The 19,457-nt window shown below is 37.3% G+C and overlaps 1 protein-coding gene and 1 long non-coding RNA gene across 2 annotated transcripts in view; both read left to right on the top strand.

The window, feature by feature from the left end:
- The first annotated feature begins 895 nt into the window (after positions 1-895).
- On the top strand, positions 896-11,015 carry LOC138174720 (uncharacterized). Its single transcript, XR_011171807.1, has 4 exons — positions 896-946; positions 6,198-6,251; positions 8,832-8,868; positions 10,818-11,015. It is a non-coding gene; the product is annotated as an uncharacterized lncRNA (long non-coding RNA).
- Positions 11,016-12,748: 1,733 nt separating this feature from the next.
- The window catches only part of PDCL2 (phosducin like 2), a 35,157-nt gene continuing 28,448 nt past the window's right edge, over positions 12,749-19,457 (top strand). The window contains exon 1 of the mRNA XM_069105034.1: positions 12,749-12,921. Coding sequence (XP_068961135.1) covers positions 12,916-12,921 — 6 coding nt within the window. The 5' untranslated portion in view covers positions 12,749-12,915. The remainder of the gene's footprint in view (positions 12,922-19,457) is intronic.

Here is a 19,457-nt window from a genome sequence, read left to right as displayed (position 1 = left end):
AGCACAGCCCACTTTTCACCTATAACCTATCACTGTCCTTTTTGTGTCCACTGTGGTCTTGCTCAGTTTGCTTCGATTTAAAAGCAATGCCAGGTGCTAGATTTGTTGATATTATGTGTCTCCAGGGAACCATTTTTTCAGTGTATAAGGAATCATCATATCTCACTGACTTGCATTTTACTAAATTCCAATCCATCCCTCTGAATATAAGTTTGCAAGCAAATGGCTAGGGTTTCATGGCTGCAACAGCATAATGACATAATACCACTTGGTAATCATTGTGTTTGCTGTTGCTGATATTAAGGATGCATTTCCTCATGCCATGTCTTAATATCTTAGCTGGGGAGAGTTCACCCAGTTCAACCCTTATATTTTACAGATGAAGAAACTGAGAAAGAAATGACATGCTAGTTTAGTGTCAGATCTGGGACTAGCAGAGTATAAGACCCTTAAAGGCAGGTGTACTCCAAATACCTAGCACATTGTCTTGCACATGGTAGATACTTAGTTTGTTGTATTGAATTGAATAGGAGCCAAGTGTCCTGATCGCCAGTTAAGACACTTTCCACTCCAAGATGATTCTTTTCCAGAACTAATGAAGTAAATTGACAAAAATGATCATTTTATATCATCCTGAATAAAATTCAGGGGATCCAGCTCTAAGTTTCTGTCCAGTAAAAAAATCAATGGCTCAATTTTCCACGTTGGTTTCTTAAAGTTGTCACACTACAAAGTACTCCAAAAAGACCACTTTGGTTCACATCTTTAGTTACTTGTTTCCCATGTACTACTGCCCAGGAGCCAGCATGGTGGGTAAGGGCGGGGCCAGGAAATCATGGTTGCTCATGTGTCTGTATTCATGTCCCCTTAGTCGTCTGTCGTCCATCCTTTGCTGCAGCTCGTTCCTCAACTGCATGAAAGAAGAATGAAGAGGTTCAAAGTGAACGTATGTAATATTAACTGCATGCTTGCATCTTCATTCTGTGGTATAGCTCTGTCTGTGGATGTCCAGTCTGGGGGTCTTAGAAAACAATTCTTTAGGTATAACACCCATGCCAGAGAAATGCATAGATCTTGGAACTAGAGTGGACTTCAGAGAAAATTGAATCCTATACCTTAATTTTACATGGTGAGGAAAACAAGAACCAAAGAAATTAAGTTAACCAAAGGTACTTAAATTAGTGGGAGAATTGACTCCAGGACACAGATTTCTAGCTCCTGTTTCCATTGCATCATTCTGTCTCATATGAGACAGTTAACTTCACAGACAATGTGAAGTTAACTTGATTCTTCTGGTGGGACCCCCTATGCATCCTTATAAATTCAAGGAGCCTAAAATGTTTCCTTCCCAGCATTGTGTCCCATGTGCGCTCTATTTTTAGAAAGGTTGTGGCCCAACACCATGATACTACAGTAGCCACGAGGATTCCCTCATCCAAGAGGAAGACAACTGGAATTTCCTAGCAAGAAGGTCCCTCATCCAGCACTATGAGGATATAGTAGCTATTTCATACAAGGCATCTCCTGGTGGTAAAGTCTCTTGTCACTTTATAAATAGAGGCTATAAAATGAGGAGGGGATTAGAAGATTTTGTTGTTGAGTCATTTCAGTCGTATCTGACTCTTTATGACCCTATTCGGGGTTTTCTTGGCAAAGATACTGGAGTGGTTTGCCTTTTCCTTCTCCAGCTCATTTTACAGGTGAAGAAACTAAGGCAAACACGGTTAAGTGACATGGCCAGGGTCACTCAACTAAGTTAGTATTTTTATTTGAACTCAGGAAGATGAGTGTTTTGGAATTTAGGTCCAGCACTGTATCCATTGTGCCACCAACATTCAAGCACTATTTATCTCTTCTCTGTATTTAATGCTGAATAGCTACCAATATCCTATTTAAGATCTGAGTATGAGAGGATAAAGTTTAGGAACCTAATTAAGAAAGTAGATATAGATATCTTATTTTCACACAAATAATAAACCAAAAATACATGAAGCCAAATATATATGTATAAGATAGATATAACTGAGTTGAACATTTATAAATACTTTAAAATAAAGAATTTATATTTATTTAAATTAACTTTTGTTTTCAAATCATGAAATATTTTTGCCTATTCAAAATATATGTTTTTTTACTTCAAATTCTAAACCCATAATTTTAAAGTAGATATAATTAAATTATTTTATTGAACTCAGATTAAAATGTTACTTTTAAGTCTGAATATCTTACCCAGTCATTAAAACTATGTCACAGAGTCTGATATTTAATCAAAATTCTTTTTTAAGCACAAGCTAATGTTTCAAATTAGCATTTCAAATATGTACAGTTTAATGAAAAAAGTCCTTTGTAACTTATTTTTATGGCAACCATATTTCTCCTAAAAAAAATTTTTTTTAGTTGTCAATAGAATGAATTCTCAGGAGTAAAATTGCCTTTGGAAACTTTAGAGATGAGTATAAAAGAATCTACGTAGTACCTTAAAACTTTGGAATTGAAGACAGCACATTAATATATTTTTATTCTGGAAATATTCTGCAACCCTGAGAATGCTTAATTAAACTTGAAATTTTCAACAATATTCCATTTTTTTGCTCCTGATATATCATATAAGTTGTAGAGAGTTTCTTACAATGCAGAAAAGTTAACAGTGATTCAGTTAGAAAATATCTTAATCACATTTTTTTTTTACTACAAACAAAACCAAGTATTCTGTCATCTACCCTTTTTAGGGAGTTTATCTAAATTTTCAGTGTTAGCCATGAACCCAATGCCAAAATCTCTAGTCAACTAAGTTACTCTTACATCATATACAATTTGACAAAGAAGTAGTGAACCCTAAAAGCAGAAGTATGCTGGTAAATTTTTAGCAATCCTTTGTTTTTAAATAAAGAGGTGTGTACGATATTGGTTTAGGTTTAATTTGCATTACCAACATTGTTTCCATGACTGTCTTACGTCTAGACAATCAACAAAAAAAGTCTTGAGCTCTGCTTTGTAGCTTTTGCTCATTTCAGAGATATAAATGCTTACACTGAAAATTTAACAATTTGGCTCTCCAACAGTTTCTTGCTGGTTTCAACGATTCTACCTCTGCAGAATGGAAAGGCAATATTTAATGTCACCATAACCTTTGCTGAGCTTGGGTTACATATTAATTAGACATATATTTAGATAATGAAATACTTTAGTTACAGGAGAGAAAAAGCAATATGTGTAAATGGTTTGAGGTGTTCTGTACTATCCTGTTGTCATCCTTAGATTTGGATTACCCAGAAGGTTACTTTTTATTTCCTACTTCCTACAGGTAAAATCTCTATCACTTCTACTAACCAATTTCCTTTGCATGTTAACTTTTCCAAGAGTTTCCTTCCCAGTGAAAAGGAAGCTAAAGATGACACTCCTACTCGAGGGTCTTCCGCTTCTGTGTATTTTGAAATAGGAGGGATGCCTATTATGTCTTAGGATAGAATCAAGATACAAGAACAGTGAAAGCCACAAGGTGTCAGAGTAACATAAGAAATATCTGTCCTTTCTTGGTTAAAGTACATGGAAAGATCACCTCCCTTCGTCTAAATACTTGGTATGTGACCTCTAACCTAAGAATGGATTCATTTGAATGATGGTAGAGCTCTCTACTCTGCCATGCCAGGACCATTTCTAGAGTGGGGCATCCATGTGTGGGTGCTATGATAGTGAGAGGGATTGGAAATTATACCATGCAAGGACTAATGGAAGATACTGGGGATTCCTACCTAAGCTTATATTTAGAGAAGTTTCTGGGGATAAGATGGAAGATTTCTATACTCAAATATTTGAAGAGTTTTCATGTAAAAGAGGGAATATTTATACTTATTCTGCTTGGTCAGAGAAGGAGGAATCAGTGAATTAAAGCCATAGAGTAATGTAAATTTGAGGGTCATTGTAATGAAGGGCTTCCTAGAAGTTAAAACTGTCCAAAGTGGAATGGGTTTCTCCCAAGAGGTTGTTTGTTCTCTGACAATGAAGGTCTCCAAATATAGGCAAGATCACCCTTTATCAAGGATGTTGTAGAAGGAAATTTACACTTAAAGTAAAGGGTTGAACCAGATAATATTTGAGGTCATTTGCAACTCTGAGAATCCATGATATTATGTTGGTAAATTATAAACATTTTTGTTTGCAAATTTGCTATCCTATTTCTTCTTTCTAGTATGCACTAATATGCTTCCCTATTAATAAGAGGTAGTAGTTTGTGTTCTGCCCTGGTCACATCACATTGTGATCTGGAAGGACTGGAGTATTGTATTCAGTTCTAGGGCCCACTATTTAAAAAGAATATTGATCAATTGGAGAATGTCCATAAGAAAGCAACCAGGATGGTAAAGGGCCTTGAGTCCCTGTCATATGAAGATCAGTGGGAACATTTAACCCAGGAAATGGAAGACTCTGCAGGGAAGTGAAAGTTGTCTTCAAGTATTGGAAGGGCTGTCATATGGAAGAGTAGTTAAGCAGAGGTATTCATAGAGTGTATCTACTGAATTGGATTTATTCTATTTGGTCTTAAAGGGGAGAACCATGTGCAAAGGGTGGAAGGTATAAAAACGCTGATTTAGCAATGTTTCCTAGCAATTGGAGCTCTGCAAAAGTTAAATAAATGGACTGCCTCAAGAAGTGGCAGATTCCCCTCATTAGAGGACTTAACCAACTGTCAAGTATATCCCTTTTTAAAATTTTAATTAATTAATTAATTTTTAGTTTTCTACATTCACTTCCATAAGATTTTGAGCCCTAAATTTTCTCCCCTTCCTTCTCGTCCCCCCTCTCCAAGACAGTGTACAATCTGATATAGGCTCTACATGTACATTCATATTAAACATATTTTCACATTAGCTATGTTGTAAAGAAGAATTAGAACCAAAGGGAGGAACCACAAGAGAAAAGAAATAGGAGAGAGAGAGAGAGAGAGAGAGAGAGAGAGAGAGAGAGAGAGAAAATAGTATGCTTTCATTAAGTATATTCTAATAGGAATTCTTGCAGGAATGGGTTGGCCATGTAACCACTGAGGTCTTTTCCATCTTTAAATTCTGTGATATGCAAATAAATCATATATATATATATATATACATATATATACATACATACACATATATTTGCTGTAAAAATAGGTTTCAGGATTTTGCTAGAAGTCAGAAGCATTTCTTAGAATTTTCGTACTTAGAATTATATCATCTGATTTAAAATTGTGATTCTAGACAAAAAAGTGTTATTCTAGACAAATAATTTTAATTATTATTATCCTGGTTATAATAATGTTAATGAACAATTTTAACATGAATTGATGAAAATATTGATATGAATTAATGACATTTCCATTGTTAACAATGTTAATGATGGAAGTGAGATAATTCTAGGGAAGGTTAGGTTTATATTCTTGCCATCTTGAAATAATTACATGAAAAGTGTGATATTTATCTATCCTCTCTTTAAGGCAGTAAATGAAACATCTCTTATGCAAATAATTGTTTCTAATATAAACATTATCTAGCTTATTGATTACTGGTATTCTTATGGCATCACCATTTTCCGAAATGTAAATAAATTGCAAAACCTCTGATGGTAAACTGATATACTTTTTTTTTGGAATGTCAATGTCAGCTAGGTTTTATGTGAATTCCTATGAAAATACCAGGTTCTTCTGTTAATCTGTTGGGTTTTTTTTTAAGGTTTTCCAAAATCCTTTTCTACATTCATAGAATCATCTGACTGAGTTTTAGAAGGCAGCTCGGAGATTACCTTGTCTCAAGCTCTCATTTTTCACAAATGAGATTAAATGATTTAGCCGAGGATACCCAGGCAGCATGACCTTCTAAGCCCAAATTTGGTCATCTTTCCATGCTCTTCTTTGTTCGCAGGATAACAAGAACACATACAATCAGTACTTTTAAAGACATGCTTTAAAATGTTGTGCTTATTTTCCACTCAAAAGCCATTCTGTGGTAAAGTTTCTATGCGGTGTCTGTCAGGCCACTTAAAGCTGTTGCAGAAGGAGGAAAATAATTTTAAGTTTAACATTCTGGCAAACCGTTAGTCTAAAACTCATCATATGCAATTCAATAAATAAAAATAGCCCTCATCTCCATCTTCTTATTAAATTTTGGATTTTGTTTTTAATAAATTATTTTATTATTGTTATTTGATTTGTCATTTTTTTTTCCTAGGAAGAATTCCAAGGACCTGAAAGAATTCAAAGTCGGGGCTACTTTTTATTCAGGGTATGATCATACCATGGCTTTTCTTAAGTCAGTTGTTAGAGAACATTCAAACACCATCAATGAGAACACAGTATTATTTTAAATGTTTTATATGTGTGTTCATATGTATACACATATACATATATGCATGTATGCATGTGTCTGTATATATTAGATGCAGCATGGTATAATAGATAGAGAACTGGCAGGAAGGACAACAAGGCTTGGCTACAAGTCCTGCTTTGGTCACATACTGGCTGTGTAACCCTGGGCAACTTACTTAGCATCTCAGTGGTCTAGGAAGTGCTCTAAGACTGTAAGTTGCAGTGTCTATGCCAACGCCAACCTGGAGTGAGAGGGAGTTTTCTCATGAAGAAGCACTCTATACCCATGAAATCACAGAGCCGATCCCTCTCCCTATGAAATATACATGAAGTCATTGGTATTAATTTCAATTTTGACTAAGGCTCTGTTTTAAGACTATTTCACCTCTTCACCCTAGCAGATAACAATAGGTAAAATAGAACAGCATGATGGAATTTTTTTCTGGATTTCTGTAAGAGCTTCTCCCTAACTTGGTAGAGTTAGATCCTAGACAATCAGGTCGACTGTTTCCATGACAACTCTGACTTCCTATGTACACAGGATAATGAAGCAGTAATAATATAGACAGTTCAGATAATTAGGGAAAGGACTAAAGTTTCTATGTAGAATTCATCTGGGTGGAGGCATGGAGAAGTGGACTTTTGCTTTCCTTGCATGCACAACTTCCAATAAGGAAGCAGCCTATAACAATGCAAAATTAAAACTTACTGGTCTTGGAGAGTTGCCTAGAGCACTAAGCAGCTAGTTAGGATCACAGCCTGTAAACTTCAAAAGAAGGGCTTGAATGCAAAACTTTCTGACTCTAAGGTCAGGTCTCTGTCCTCTACACTGTTGCCACTCTATGGTATTAAATATCTGAATAAAAGTGGAAAGATCTTGTTAAACATCCAGACATTTTATTAAAAAATTAACAAGTACTAGGGTATTTTATAATAATGGGCTAACAAGCTGGCTTTCTCTTAGATTGAGTGTTGCCTACCATAGCATGAGATTTAATTTTGGTTTCTTTCTACCACTAAGATAGTATTTTACCAAATGAACATTTTCACTTTTCTCTGGCTCCACATTTATAAATGAAGCTAATAATATATACATATTTTTTTTTTTTGCTTTTGGAGGGCAATTGGGGTTAAGTAACCTGCCCAAGGTCACACGGCTAGTTAAGTGTCCAAGGTCAGATTTGAACTTAGGTCCTTCTGACTCCAAGGCCAGTGCTCTATTCACTGCGTCACCTAGCTGCCCAGATACAAGTATTTCTTAAATTTACTTATGAAAAGTAAATAATGAATGATACTGTAAATAATAATACATCAGAAGTAAATTATTTCCTCAGTATGGGCCCACCCGCCCTTGCAACAGTATCTCTGCTCCTCCAAAATTTAGTTGATTTGACTAAAAAAATCATTACCCCACATCCATCATGGGGATAAGTCTCTTCAGACTTAGCCAGGCTGATTGATGACACGTACTCTAAAGTTGAAATTCTGATAAGTGAAGAATTATGACTTGTATCTTTGTTTAGTGGCATTTGTTAAGTGTTTCATGGATTACTAATAGTGGTAACATTTTTTTTAAATTGATGACTTGGTGTGTTTTTTAAAATTAAAAAGGAATGTTGACACTTGTGGTTTTTTACATATCTAAAAAAGGCAATAGGGGGAGGGGAGAGTCAGCATAGATACTCATAAATGTGGATATCCCTTCCAGTAATATAGATCACAAGTCATATGTGCTTAATTATCCCAATTAACTCTGGTCTATGCCTTCCCATACCCAAAGTGATACTCATGATACTGTAACATGAAAAAAGAGGAATAAGACATAATAATAACATAGAATAATATAAGATATATTTTCAAATTTCAGTTAACCTCCACATTTATTCACAAGAGTAAGACATACTTCACATATAAGGAATCTCTGGCACCAAACACATTCTTCCCCTATAGAAGCTATATTCATTCTCTAGGGTAATTAACGAATATTTAACTAAGTAATTGTCCCAATCACTCAAGTAGACTGAAAATTAAATTAATTTTCCTAAGTGATTAAATCCATGTGGGAATCTAGGTCCACAAATCTAACTGAGAGTAAGTCAAGAATGGCTTTATTATGTATTTTATTATTGTATGTTCAAAACTTTTCTCAGTAATTCAGGGTTTTTGCATTTGTTGCTGTTTTTCCTGTTGCTTTTACTTCCAGAAACTATTCCCAAAGCTCTTGCTTCTTTTAATACAAGGTGTCCTAAAAATCTTAGTGCAGTCATAAGCTTTAGACTACACCAAGACTTTTGGGACACCCTATATATTATCCATGAGCCTGATCCCAACAGGTCTATTTACGTTAGCATCAAACTAAAATGATTGTGCATGTATTCTGTAAAGCTAGAATGACAAAATAAATTCAAAATGAGAAATATTACCTTGTGAATAAAATAGAAACCATCTGTTAGTTAAACTGAGCTAATTTCTCATTTGTCTTTGTTATTTTTTTTAGCCTCGAAATGGGAGGTCAACAATTTTCCACTAAAAAGGTACTTGTTTCATATTTTTAACCTGGTTTCAAATGTTCTCAAAATAAAGTCTGTTGAAGTTATTTTCATCACATTAACATATATCTTACCATATGTTCAACAGTGTGTGTGTGTGTGTGTGTGTAATATGGAGACTATATGAAATGAATCTTTATAAAATGATTCTTGTTTCCAAGGAGGGGTTGGAAGGGAAATGGTAGAACTTCCGCCATTCTTGTAAGTCCCACAGCATCAGGTAACTTTGATAGGTTCATGTATGTCTTGGGCTACAGTGACAGCAATGGGAATACAGTGAGGAGCTCAGAAGCTGTCTACAGCAATCAATATTCAAATGATCTATGATCTCATGGATTTTGAATTCTGTCCAATGGTATTGGTTGTAACACTTTCATGCCTGTAGATGCTATTCAATTTTTGTCCATTTTTCCCCAAAAGTTGGCCACAGGGGGTCCACTCAACATGCTAGCAGCCTTCCTTGATTTCTCCCCACATTGCAAGAGCCTTCTAATAGTACATCTGTCATCCCTTACCTTTGCCATGTGACCTGCCCATTTTCTCATCCTGTAATACAATTCTTTGACGACTTCTTTTCTTCTATTCTTTGGAGTTCCTCCATGGTTATATACTGAGGTCCACTCATGTCCACCATGTATTTCTATCGCCCTCTGTGTGACACTCATATATTCATCTTTAGCTCTTCAGAAGCAGTTTGGTATTCCACGTCTTGCCACCATATAGCAACATTAGCAAAATGTTAATATTGAAAAACTGGGCTTTTGATTTCATAGGAAGCTTGGAGTCAGTAAAAAAAGATCTGTAGTTTCCCAAATCAATCCAACCTGCTCTTTTCTTCCTTTTCAACTCTAGGCCCAGTTTATTATCCATCAGTAATGTCTATCCCATATATCACTTTTGGCTGAATTTTATAGGATGTCTATCCAAATGCACATTGAAGTCCTTCCAGGTTATTATGACCTATCAGAGTATGTTTCACTGGCATAGCTTTTAAGAAATGGGGTCACTTCCTCACCATACCATTCACTAGGACATTAGTGTTCTAATGTCACTAGAAGTCATAAAAGGATTTGAAAATTCAATTCAGCAAGTATTTATTAAGCCCCTATTATGTGCCAGACACTGTGCTCATTCTGGAAATATTAAGTCAAATAAATATTGGTTAAATAAATGCCTAGCTGTGCAATTCAGTTTAAGATGCGGCTTAATTATCTACATGGTAGTTAGCTCTTTACAGTGGCTTATGAATTTATTCCATAGATGGAATTTAAATTTACTACCTATAAAATTTTAAAATATAAATGTAGTACAAAAATGAGAATTTGCATAGGGATGCTTCATTTAAAACAAACTATTCATAACTTCTGATGGCATCAAGGAACTTTATACATTACAATTGAGTTGTGTAGTAAAGCACTTTGATATTTTGTTATTGTTCAGTAGTGTCTTTGTGACCCCAATTGGAGTTTTCTTGGCAAAGATACTGGAGTGGTTTGCCATTTCCTTCTCTAGCTCATTTTCCAGATGAGGAAACTGAGGCAAACTTGGGTAAGTGACTTGCCCAGGGTCACACAGCTAGTAAGTATCTGGGGCTAGATTTGAACTTAGGTCTTACTAATTCCATCTGACTCTATCCACTGAGTTGCCAGTTTAATATTCGAATGAGTGTAAACATGAGCATAGCTGCTGTTTTTATATATATTGTTTAAGTATTATGCAGAGGGGGCAGCTAGGTGGCCCAGTGAATAGAGCACCGGACTGGGAGTCAGGAGGACCTGAGTTCAAATCCGACCTCAGACACTTGACACAATTACTAGCCCTATAACGGGACAAAAAGAAATGTCAACTGTTTTCTCTTTGTATGATGAAATATTTAGTGTGGGTATATATTTAATATGACACTTCTAGCTAATTGTAATTTCGTTATCTTGCAGGCCTTTGAAGCACTTTTATGTTGAAGGAGTGGCCATGCAGAGAACATGGGGTTTTGTTGTTGTCGTTCAAAGAATATTCCCTATCAATTGTACGATTTCTGAGAATTCCCTGGAATGTAAATGGGCCCCAATTAGATTTAGTTAAGAATGGAATTTTTTTTTATTTCATCTTAAAATGTTTCCTAGTGGTCGAATACTTACTAGTATTTAATAAAACTGATTAATAAACATGAATACTAGTGTTTAATAAAACTGATTCTTGCATGTCAGAAACATTGCTGTTGTCAGTTTTCTTTATCAATATTTTGTTGAAATGAGAGACACTTGGTAGAGAAATTATCTTAATATTTTATTTCGTCCTAATGAAGGTATGCTTTTTTGCTTTCGGGGATAAAAATCAATGAAGTTTTTTTTTTTTTTAAACAAAGCAGTGGGAATATAATGGGGCAGACAATACAGCTTCCTCCATACAAAGGACTTTATGTGCCAATGCTGACAACACCAAAAGACTCTCTGTGCTAATGCTAACTCTTGTCACTTGCTTGGAAAATTAAAGTACGTGTTTGTGGAGGGCGGGGACAGCTTTCTCAATGAATACAAAGGTAAAATATTGTGATTTCTTGAGATTAATTTGTAATTCATCAAAGAGCCCGATTAAGTAAGCAACTTGTGATTTTCAGACTTCTTTCTGAAGTCATGTATACTACAATATTACTACCATTTCCCTCCACTAAAGTCGTCCCCCGATGCGTGGAAGTGCCCTGCACTTTAGAAGGTAGTGTCAGTTTAGGGCAAAATCAGGCTGCAGCTCCCGTGCAGGTGAGGCTTAGAGTTAGGAACAGGGACTGACTCAATTAAGATAGATATGGATAGATAGATTAGATAGAGATCTGAGTTCCTCGTTTAACTCATTTTAAGAAGGCTCAAAATCAAGTCGGCAGCAGGGAAAACCGATCAGAAAGGTTGTGATCTGCTTGGGTGTAGGAAGTGCCAATATCCACGAAATCACAGATCTTGGGAGATTACCAATATACAAAGGTGATAACCTAGCAATGCTCGGCTTACTCAAGATAACGATAAGGGTGTGCAGTGGATCCGTTGTAGTTTTGGAGCTCGTTGGGAGGTGGTGAACGAAGCCGTAGTACCACGATGGGTTGCTATGGTATACAATTTTCATTTTTTTCAAGTTTAGGGTAAGGATTGTCCCGGCTCTTCATTTGCTAAAAAGGGAGGGGTTAGGTGTGGGATGTTAAGTAGTAACAGGCTTCAGATGCGTAATGAATAAAGTCAGGGTCGGGAAGACGAGTTCAAATTCCCCCCTCGGTCTTCAGTGACCCCGCTCAAGTCGCCCCACTTCAGACAACTCTTCAGTTCTTTTCCCCGTCACGTTATCGACAGGTCGCTACCTCCCTCTGTCAAAGGAGTTCCCCATGTGGACGAAACTGTATTCCTGTAACTCCCTGACGCAGCCCAGTTTATGATTATAAGTTTGGGTCCAGATTCGTGGAAATGGAGCACTTCTCCCTTTTGAGCAGCCGACAAAAGACATTTGTTCCTTTTGTTTTTTTTATATTTTATTATATAGAAATCCAGGACTTGGGACGCTGAGATGGGTCTTTGGAGGGGTGGAAATGATGGTGAGGGTCTCTTCCTTTCTGTAATCTTGCGCCTGGAACTAGGGAGCTCACCCCAGAACATCCATGGCAAAGTCTAGGTCTCTGCGTTCTCATGCAGGTATCCTCCCCCGAAGCTTCTAAGTTACCAGGCAACGGGACCTTACCCGTGGAGCGCAAAAGGATTACGAAGTCCTCGGGCGGCGTCGGCTAGGGTAGGCTGGGTTCTGGGCTAGCGTCTCGAGGTAGAGTTCGAAACCAGCTTGGCCCTGCACCTGTCCGACCTCCTCAGGGAGCGTGCGCAGGCGCTCCAAACTGTTGGAAAGCGCTCCTGGGCCGTGCGCTCCCAGTGCGGCGGCAGAGGCAAGGAGGGGCTCAAGGATTCAGAGCTGCCCGGAGCTGCCCTAGCCCTAATCCCTGCAACGGCGTCGCTGCCTCCTCCCTTCCACGTAGCCCGGAACACGTGAGGAGGGAACCCATACACCATGCAGGTGAGTTACTGGGAGCGGGGAAGGAAGCGGGGACTCTAGAGAGGGAATTTCTCTTTCTTGGCGAGGAGTGGTGGAGGGCGGAGAGGGGCACACAAGTAAGTTGGTCCCTCTTCTGGAGTTTGTCACTAACCCCAAAAGGAGAAATCCCAGTTATAGGAAGGGGCCTGGGATTTAGTATCAGAGCTCCGCCACCAAATTTACTGTGTGGCCCCGGGCAAGTCACTTAGCTTCTCTGGGCCTCGGTTTTCTAATCTATAAAATGAAATTACACTTAAATAGCGTCAGAGACCCCTCTTAGCTTTAAAGACCCTTGTGCTTTTTGAGGATTGCTGTACTCGTCTTGCAAAGAGACAACGTATACTACCAACACCAAGTGCATTCCAGACTTTCTTGTTAAATGGAGCCCTTGCCTTAAGTCGTTCGTTAATAACTCACATCTCAGTAGAGCTTTCAGGTTTCCGCCTTTCTCACAGCAACTCTTTGAAGGCGTCAGAGTAAGATCATTTCCTCTCCCGCAATCACGTTTACTTGTGTCGAAGCCGCGTTTCTCTAGGTGAGGTGGATGAAACCGACTAGCATATGTTGGGGTCACTTGGATACAAACGGGGGTGTGGGAGCCTGCGTGGGGACTTTATTCCCTGAATTCAAACCCAAAGAAAAATTTTTGTTCCGGGAGCAGAAGTTTCTTTGCTCTGAATTAGCCTAACCCAAGACTTTCTAGAGTACTATATACTTATTTTTTTGGTTATTTTGTTTTTTGCTTTTGGGGGGGGGGGGGGGGGGGGGGGGGGGGGGGGGGAGACGGGACGGGCAGGGCAATTGTGGTTAAGCGACTTGCCCAAGGTCACACGGCTAGTAAGTGTTAAGTGTCTGAAGTCGGATTTGAACTCGGGTTCTCCTGACTCCAGGACTGGTGCGCTATTCATTGGGCCACCTAGACGGGCCGTACTATATAAGTCTAATGATCAACTTCCCTAGAGCAAAATTTCCATTTTCTAACATCTGATCTCTAACATAATCTCTAAGGTCCTTTGTAACTGTTAATCTCATGATTTTATTTACATAGATATCTAGAATGGCCTGGCTTCTTTATCTTAAAACTTAATTGTTAGGAAAAATAAGTTAGAAATAGTAATTTTAAAACTGTTCTGGTTCTATGTTCCGGGAACCGAAAAAGGGAGTAGAATGGGTCGAGTAGAAGTTTGGGATTGAAATATGCTACCACTCATTAGTTTATGAGGAAAGCACTTGATAAACCTAAAGGGACTGTTAGGTGCCAAACTTTTGTTTGCTCATCTCTTTCCAACTGGAAGAAAGATTAAATTCTGTTTCTAGGAAAATAAAATGTAAAGTTGAAAGAGACCTTGGACATCATCTATCTAGTGCAGTTTCATTTTACAGGTGAGGAAACTGAGGCCCACATGGGTTGTGACTTGGTAGGTAAGGTGACTCTATCCAGTCCTGTGGCTTGTACACAGGATTTTATCAGCCAAGAATGGACTGTGCGTTTTGTTTGCTTTTAAGGGCTAAGTAGGATAGATGAATAATGTGGAAGAAGTGTGAGCCATTGTTTGGAATGGTATGTTAAAGGGGCTTAGGTAGAATTAAGCAAGAGGACAAAATATGTGATGTAAGAATAGCTGTTTGAGACTTTAAAAAGTGCTGCTAAAGACACCATTTTATTATTTTAGACTCATTAAGCTTTAGTCATTTATATGTCATTTATATTTTAGTCATTATATGTAATGTGAAACATCTCTTATCTCCCCTCCCCTCTTTACTACAGAATACATAGTAAACAAAACTGGAGCAACCAGCCAAGGATGTCTTACTTGCTTTTGTTGAATTTTATGAATTTTCTAACGTCTTCTATTTGGGAGTGCTCACAGGTTTAGTTTTGACCTTTAGTATTTCATTCCAAAATACTCCCCCTCCACGCCTCACCTCACCCTCAGCTGATTGTGCTTATTTTAAAATAAGCCTGCGAGACTTGTTGGAGAATCAAAGCATGTAGAAACTAATATTAATAAATGTGCCTAGAGGGTCTGTATCATTGAATTCAGAACTAGTCATCTTAGGACCCACAAATATGTGGATTTTGCATTGGTATGAAAGTACTAAAGTTTGTTTTTGTCACTTGTGAAAGTAGGTCTAACTTGGAGGCCCCTATATCTTTAATTAAAGAATACCACTTTGGAGGCATATTATTGTTTAAAATTTTTAATTGATATCTTGCATTTTTACATTGCCTAAATTTTTCCCTGTTAGCTCTCCTCTGAGAGAGTTATGTTTTTTTTAAGTTTTTTTAAAGAAGAGAAAAAAAATTCAGCAAAACCAATCAATACATCAAAAAAAAAAAACCCCCACCCAAAACCCTGTCATTATATGTAATGTGAAACATCTGTTATCTCCCCTCCCCAAGGAGTGTGTATGTGGCAGGTGGAGGGTGGATCTTGTCATATTTATCCTTTGGGACCAAAATGATTTCTTGTAATGTTGGAACGTAAATTTTCAATTGTTTTGTAGTGGTTCTTTCCATTTACATTATTGTAATAGGTGTGTGTGCTGTTTTCTTGGTTCTACATACTTGACTTTGTATTGTAAAAGTTTCTCATTGCTTCTCTGTATTCACCAATCCCATCCCTTTTTTCCAACACTGCTATAATCCATTATATTCATTATCACAATTTGTTTAGACATTATCTAATCAATGGACACCAATTTTGTTACACACAAAAAAAATGTGTTTCCATAAATATTTTGGTCTTACAGAGTCTTTCCTTTTTAAATCAGTGAGCTTCTTTATAACCAGGAGTGGAATATCTAGGTGAAAGGGTATGGACATTTTAGACACTTTATTTGCTTTCCAGAATAGATCTACCAATTCACACTCCACCAACAATGCATGAGTGAACCTCTCTTTTCACAGTTCTTCCAATGACTGTTCCCATTACTTGCCATCTTTGTAAATTTGCTGGGTTATGAGATTAAACTCGAGAAGCACATTTAAGTGATAATTAACCCCAAATTGGTAACTAGAAAATTTTTAGTTCATGAAGCTCTGAGGAATTTGAGACATAGCAGATTTGTAGAAGCTACAAAGGTGGGACAGATAAGTAGTATGTTGAAAGACAGTAAAAATTCAGAAATATCTCAATAGGCCTAAAATGATGGACTAAATCTGGTAAGATGAAATTTAGTTGAAATAAAGGTAAAAAGATTATATTTGAGCTAAAAAAAAGTTGACAATTGTAGGATTGGAGAAATGTGTATAGACAACAACTCACATAAAAAAGATAGTGGGACTATAGTACACTTCAAGTCCAGTTTAAGGCAACACTGACATAGCCACAAAAATTAATGCAATCTTAGATTACATTAATAGATAGTCAACAGAATAAGAGAGATTTTTTCCTGTGTACTCTGCTTTGGGAAGACCATGTGCAAGTCATTGTACTAGGTGCTAGAGATAGACAGTTGAAACAGTCCTTACCCTCAGGGAGCTTACATTCTTTTGTCAGGGAATACAACATGTACACAAAAAAATACAAAGTGATGTAAAATAACTTCAAGAGAAAATGAGTGCTACTATCAGACCAGGTAACAGGAAAGTAGACATATTCAACTAATGAACTTATAATGTTCCAAGAGAAAGTAATAAAAACCATTACATATATACTTAGACAATAATACTTGTTTACCCATATGATGTTGTATCATGGGCTGTGTAAATATTGCATTGGTGCTACAGATGTGTGCCTTGCTTATAATTTAATGTTTGTGAGCCATAATTACTGCATGTTTTGAGTATACTTTTGTACTGTTCATTATAGTAATTTACTTTTGTGTTAGTATCATGCATGTATTGTCTGTTACGTGTATCTGCACATGACATTAGTCTGTTAATGAGTGGGTTTTGCTATTTATTCATGTGCACTTATTTTCCTGTTTCTGCAAATTTATTTTGTAGTGCTACTGTTATTGCTTTACTTTTTCTTTTCTGTTATGCATATTTGCTTGTTCACAGTGGTTATGCCTGTCTCACTGATACATAAGCATTTTTGTGAACTGCATGTAATTTTAACAGGTAGTTGCTGTATTAGTCTGTCAGGTGAGGTTTTATACAAGAGATGTCAAACATATGGCCCACAACACTCCTGAGTACAGCCCAAACCAGATTAAAATGTAATTGGGAAACAAGTTGACAAAATAAATAAAAAATACAATAAAACAGAGATAATATTACATTTTAAGAATTAAGTCAATATTGCAGCCCATCAGGATCCATATGTATGGTTTGGTGACCCCCATTTCTATTTGAGTTTGACACCACTGCTTTAAACCAATGTGTTCAGATAAGTAGCTATAGATCTATCTAGTAATATTGCTGTGCATGAACCTGTGAAGATTACCTAGAATACTGGGCTAATCATTCTTGTACTTTTAAATGTGGATTTTTTTTATTGATGCTGTGATAGGTAAATCTAATAGTGATTTACATCTGGTTTTGTAAGGGATTAAAACATTCCAAACCCTAGGGAGGGAGATGACAAGGTTTTGGGGAGATGGACTATTCCTTTGCAAGCATGAAAAGAAGGTTCTTAGAGCCTATTTCTGTATTTTTAGGAAACAGTCTCAAACAGACTTGATAGTCTCAGACAGCATTGTTTCTTTCTATTCTGGGAGAGACAGAGATTTTTGAGGGTTGGGACATTTTTGCTTGTGATTGAAGAGAGGGAAGAGATTTTAAAGTAGAGTAAAAAGTTAGCCATGGCTGCTGTTGAACATGACTGTGTTTCACTGTGGAGGCTGATGCCTTTGTCCACTTTGACAGATGGGAAAGCTGTGACCAGAACAAGGTATGTTTCTGAACAGTGATGAAATGGCTCCTAAGCAAGAATACATGTGAATGGTGAAGTGCCTTCCTCCCACACTTCTATTTGAAAGGATAGGTTTCTATCCAGAGTTTGCTGTTCTTTAAAGTTGTTTACTTTCTATTTGAATTAACAACAGATCTGGCTTGTTTGAGATAAAGGACCAATCCTAATTTCTTAGTAGCGTGTTTCCATTATTTACTAAAAGGGGAAGGCAAAAAAATAAGTAGACAGTTATGGGCATATGATATTGATTTTAGAAAAGGACAGAATTATGATTTGGTCAAGAGTGTCAAGTTTCTACCCTAGCTGGTGCCTCTGAGTGAAGAGAGAGAATTTCAATCATTTTGATTTATTAATTTTTATAAATGCCCGAAAGCCACTGTAGCAGCAAGCACTCTAGCATACCCAGGGTGACTTCCAACACAGGTTCCTAGATCTGCTATTCTAAAGGAAAGCAACCCAAAATGGGTTAACAATCTTGCTTTAATCAAAGATGTCATTTACCTACTCTGGGGGAAAAAGGTCAGCCCCCCGAACTTCAGAGAATACAGAGGTTACAAGCAGACAAAAAATACAGACAGAGAAACAGATCAGCAGACAGGCTTCCAGTTGTCTGACCATAACATCCATACCTAGTCAGTTACCAGAGAGGTAAGCTCCAACATCTGGGTTTTCAAAGCCCATAGGCTCAATGGCTGCCCAGAGTCTAGTCTGGTCAAATCACACAACTCTTCTCAAAGTGAGCCCCAAAACAAAACCTCACATCAGGGTATATATAGCCTTCTCCAGGTTCAGAAAATGTCACAGCCCTCTTAACCCACTGCCCAGTCACAAAGCAACCAGGTGTGGGCCTTCCTGAAAAACAAGCCTCCCACCCCAGGCTCCATGTGACCACATTCAGCCTATTAGGAGGCCGAGTATATTTTCAAATCAGGGAAGGTTCTCAGAGTCACTTAAGTCTATCAAAGGGCCTAGGGACTTTTCTGTCTTCAGGCTGAAGAAAGTTATCATTCAAGGCTTGGGTTGTCAGGTCATGATTCCCTCCCCATTGTTTTGTACATTCTTCTTTAGTGATGGAGCCAGTATGGTGACTAGGGAGTAAGATACTGGGTGGTAGAAGAAAAAAAGAAGGATCTGGATATAGCTGCCAGTGCCCACATTCCAATGGTGAATGCCAGAGTAAGAACAGGCTACTTCCGTTCATTTTTGCTTTCATTCTCAAAACACAGCACCAAGGAAATGGATGGATGGGTGTATCTATACATAAATACATACTCCCACACATATATACATTAGACATGTTATGATATATGTGTATGTATATGTATATCTATATTTGCCTTAAGTTCAGTCATTAAGTGGTTCACTCTTTACTGGTCATATACTTAGTAAATCTCTGAGGTGGTATTGAACTCATGTCTGCCTGACTCCTGGTCTAGCACTCAATCCAATCCATGCCCCATTATCTTCTTGGTAAAGTCTAAATTTTGTAGTAAAGATAAAGGACTGGCATGAAAGTCCTGCAAAGAAAGTCACAGGAAAAGGAGAATGTGTCAGATTTGGGGAAGGAAAGAGGAAAAAGGTGAGCTATGGGATTTACAAGACCAATTCCTATACTGAGTAAGCTACTCTGTGAATGGCAAGGGCTTTGGAAATTAT

This window comes from Petaurus breviceps, unplaced genomic scaffold, assembly GCF_028583685.1.
Source record: "Petaurus breviceps papuanus isolate PSGF00001 unplaced genomic scaffold, PetGlider_PUasm1.0 76, whole genome shotgun sequence".
Taxonomy (NCBI): Eukaryota; Metazoa; Chordata; class Mammalia; order Diprotodontia; family Petauridae; genus Petaurus; species Petaurus breviceps.
This window is presented reverse-complemented; position numbering and strand designations above follow the sequence as displayed.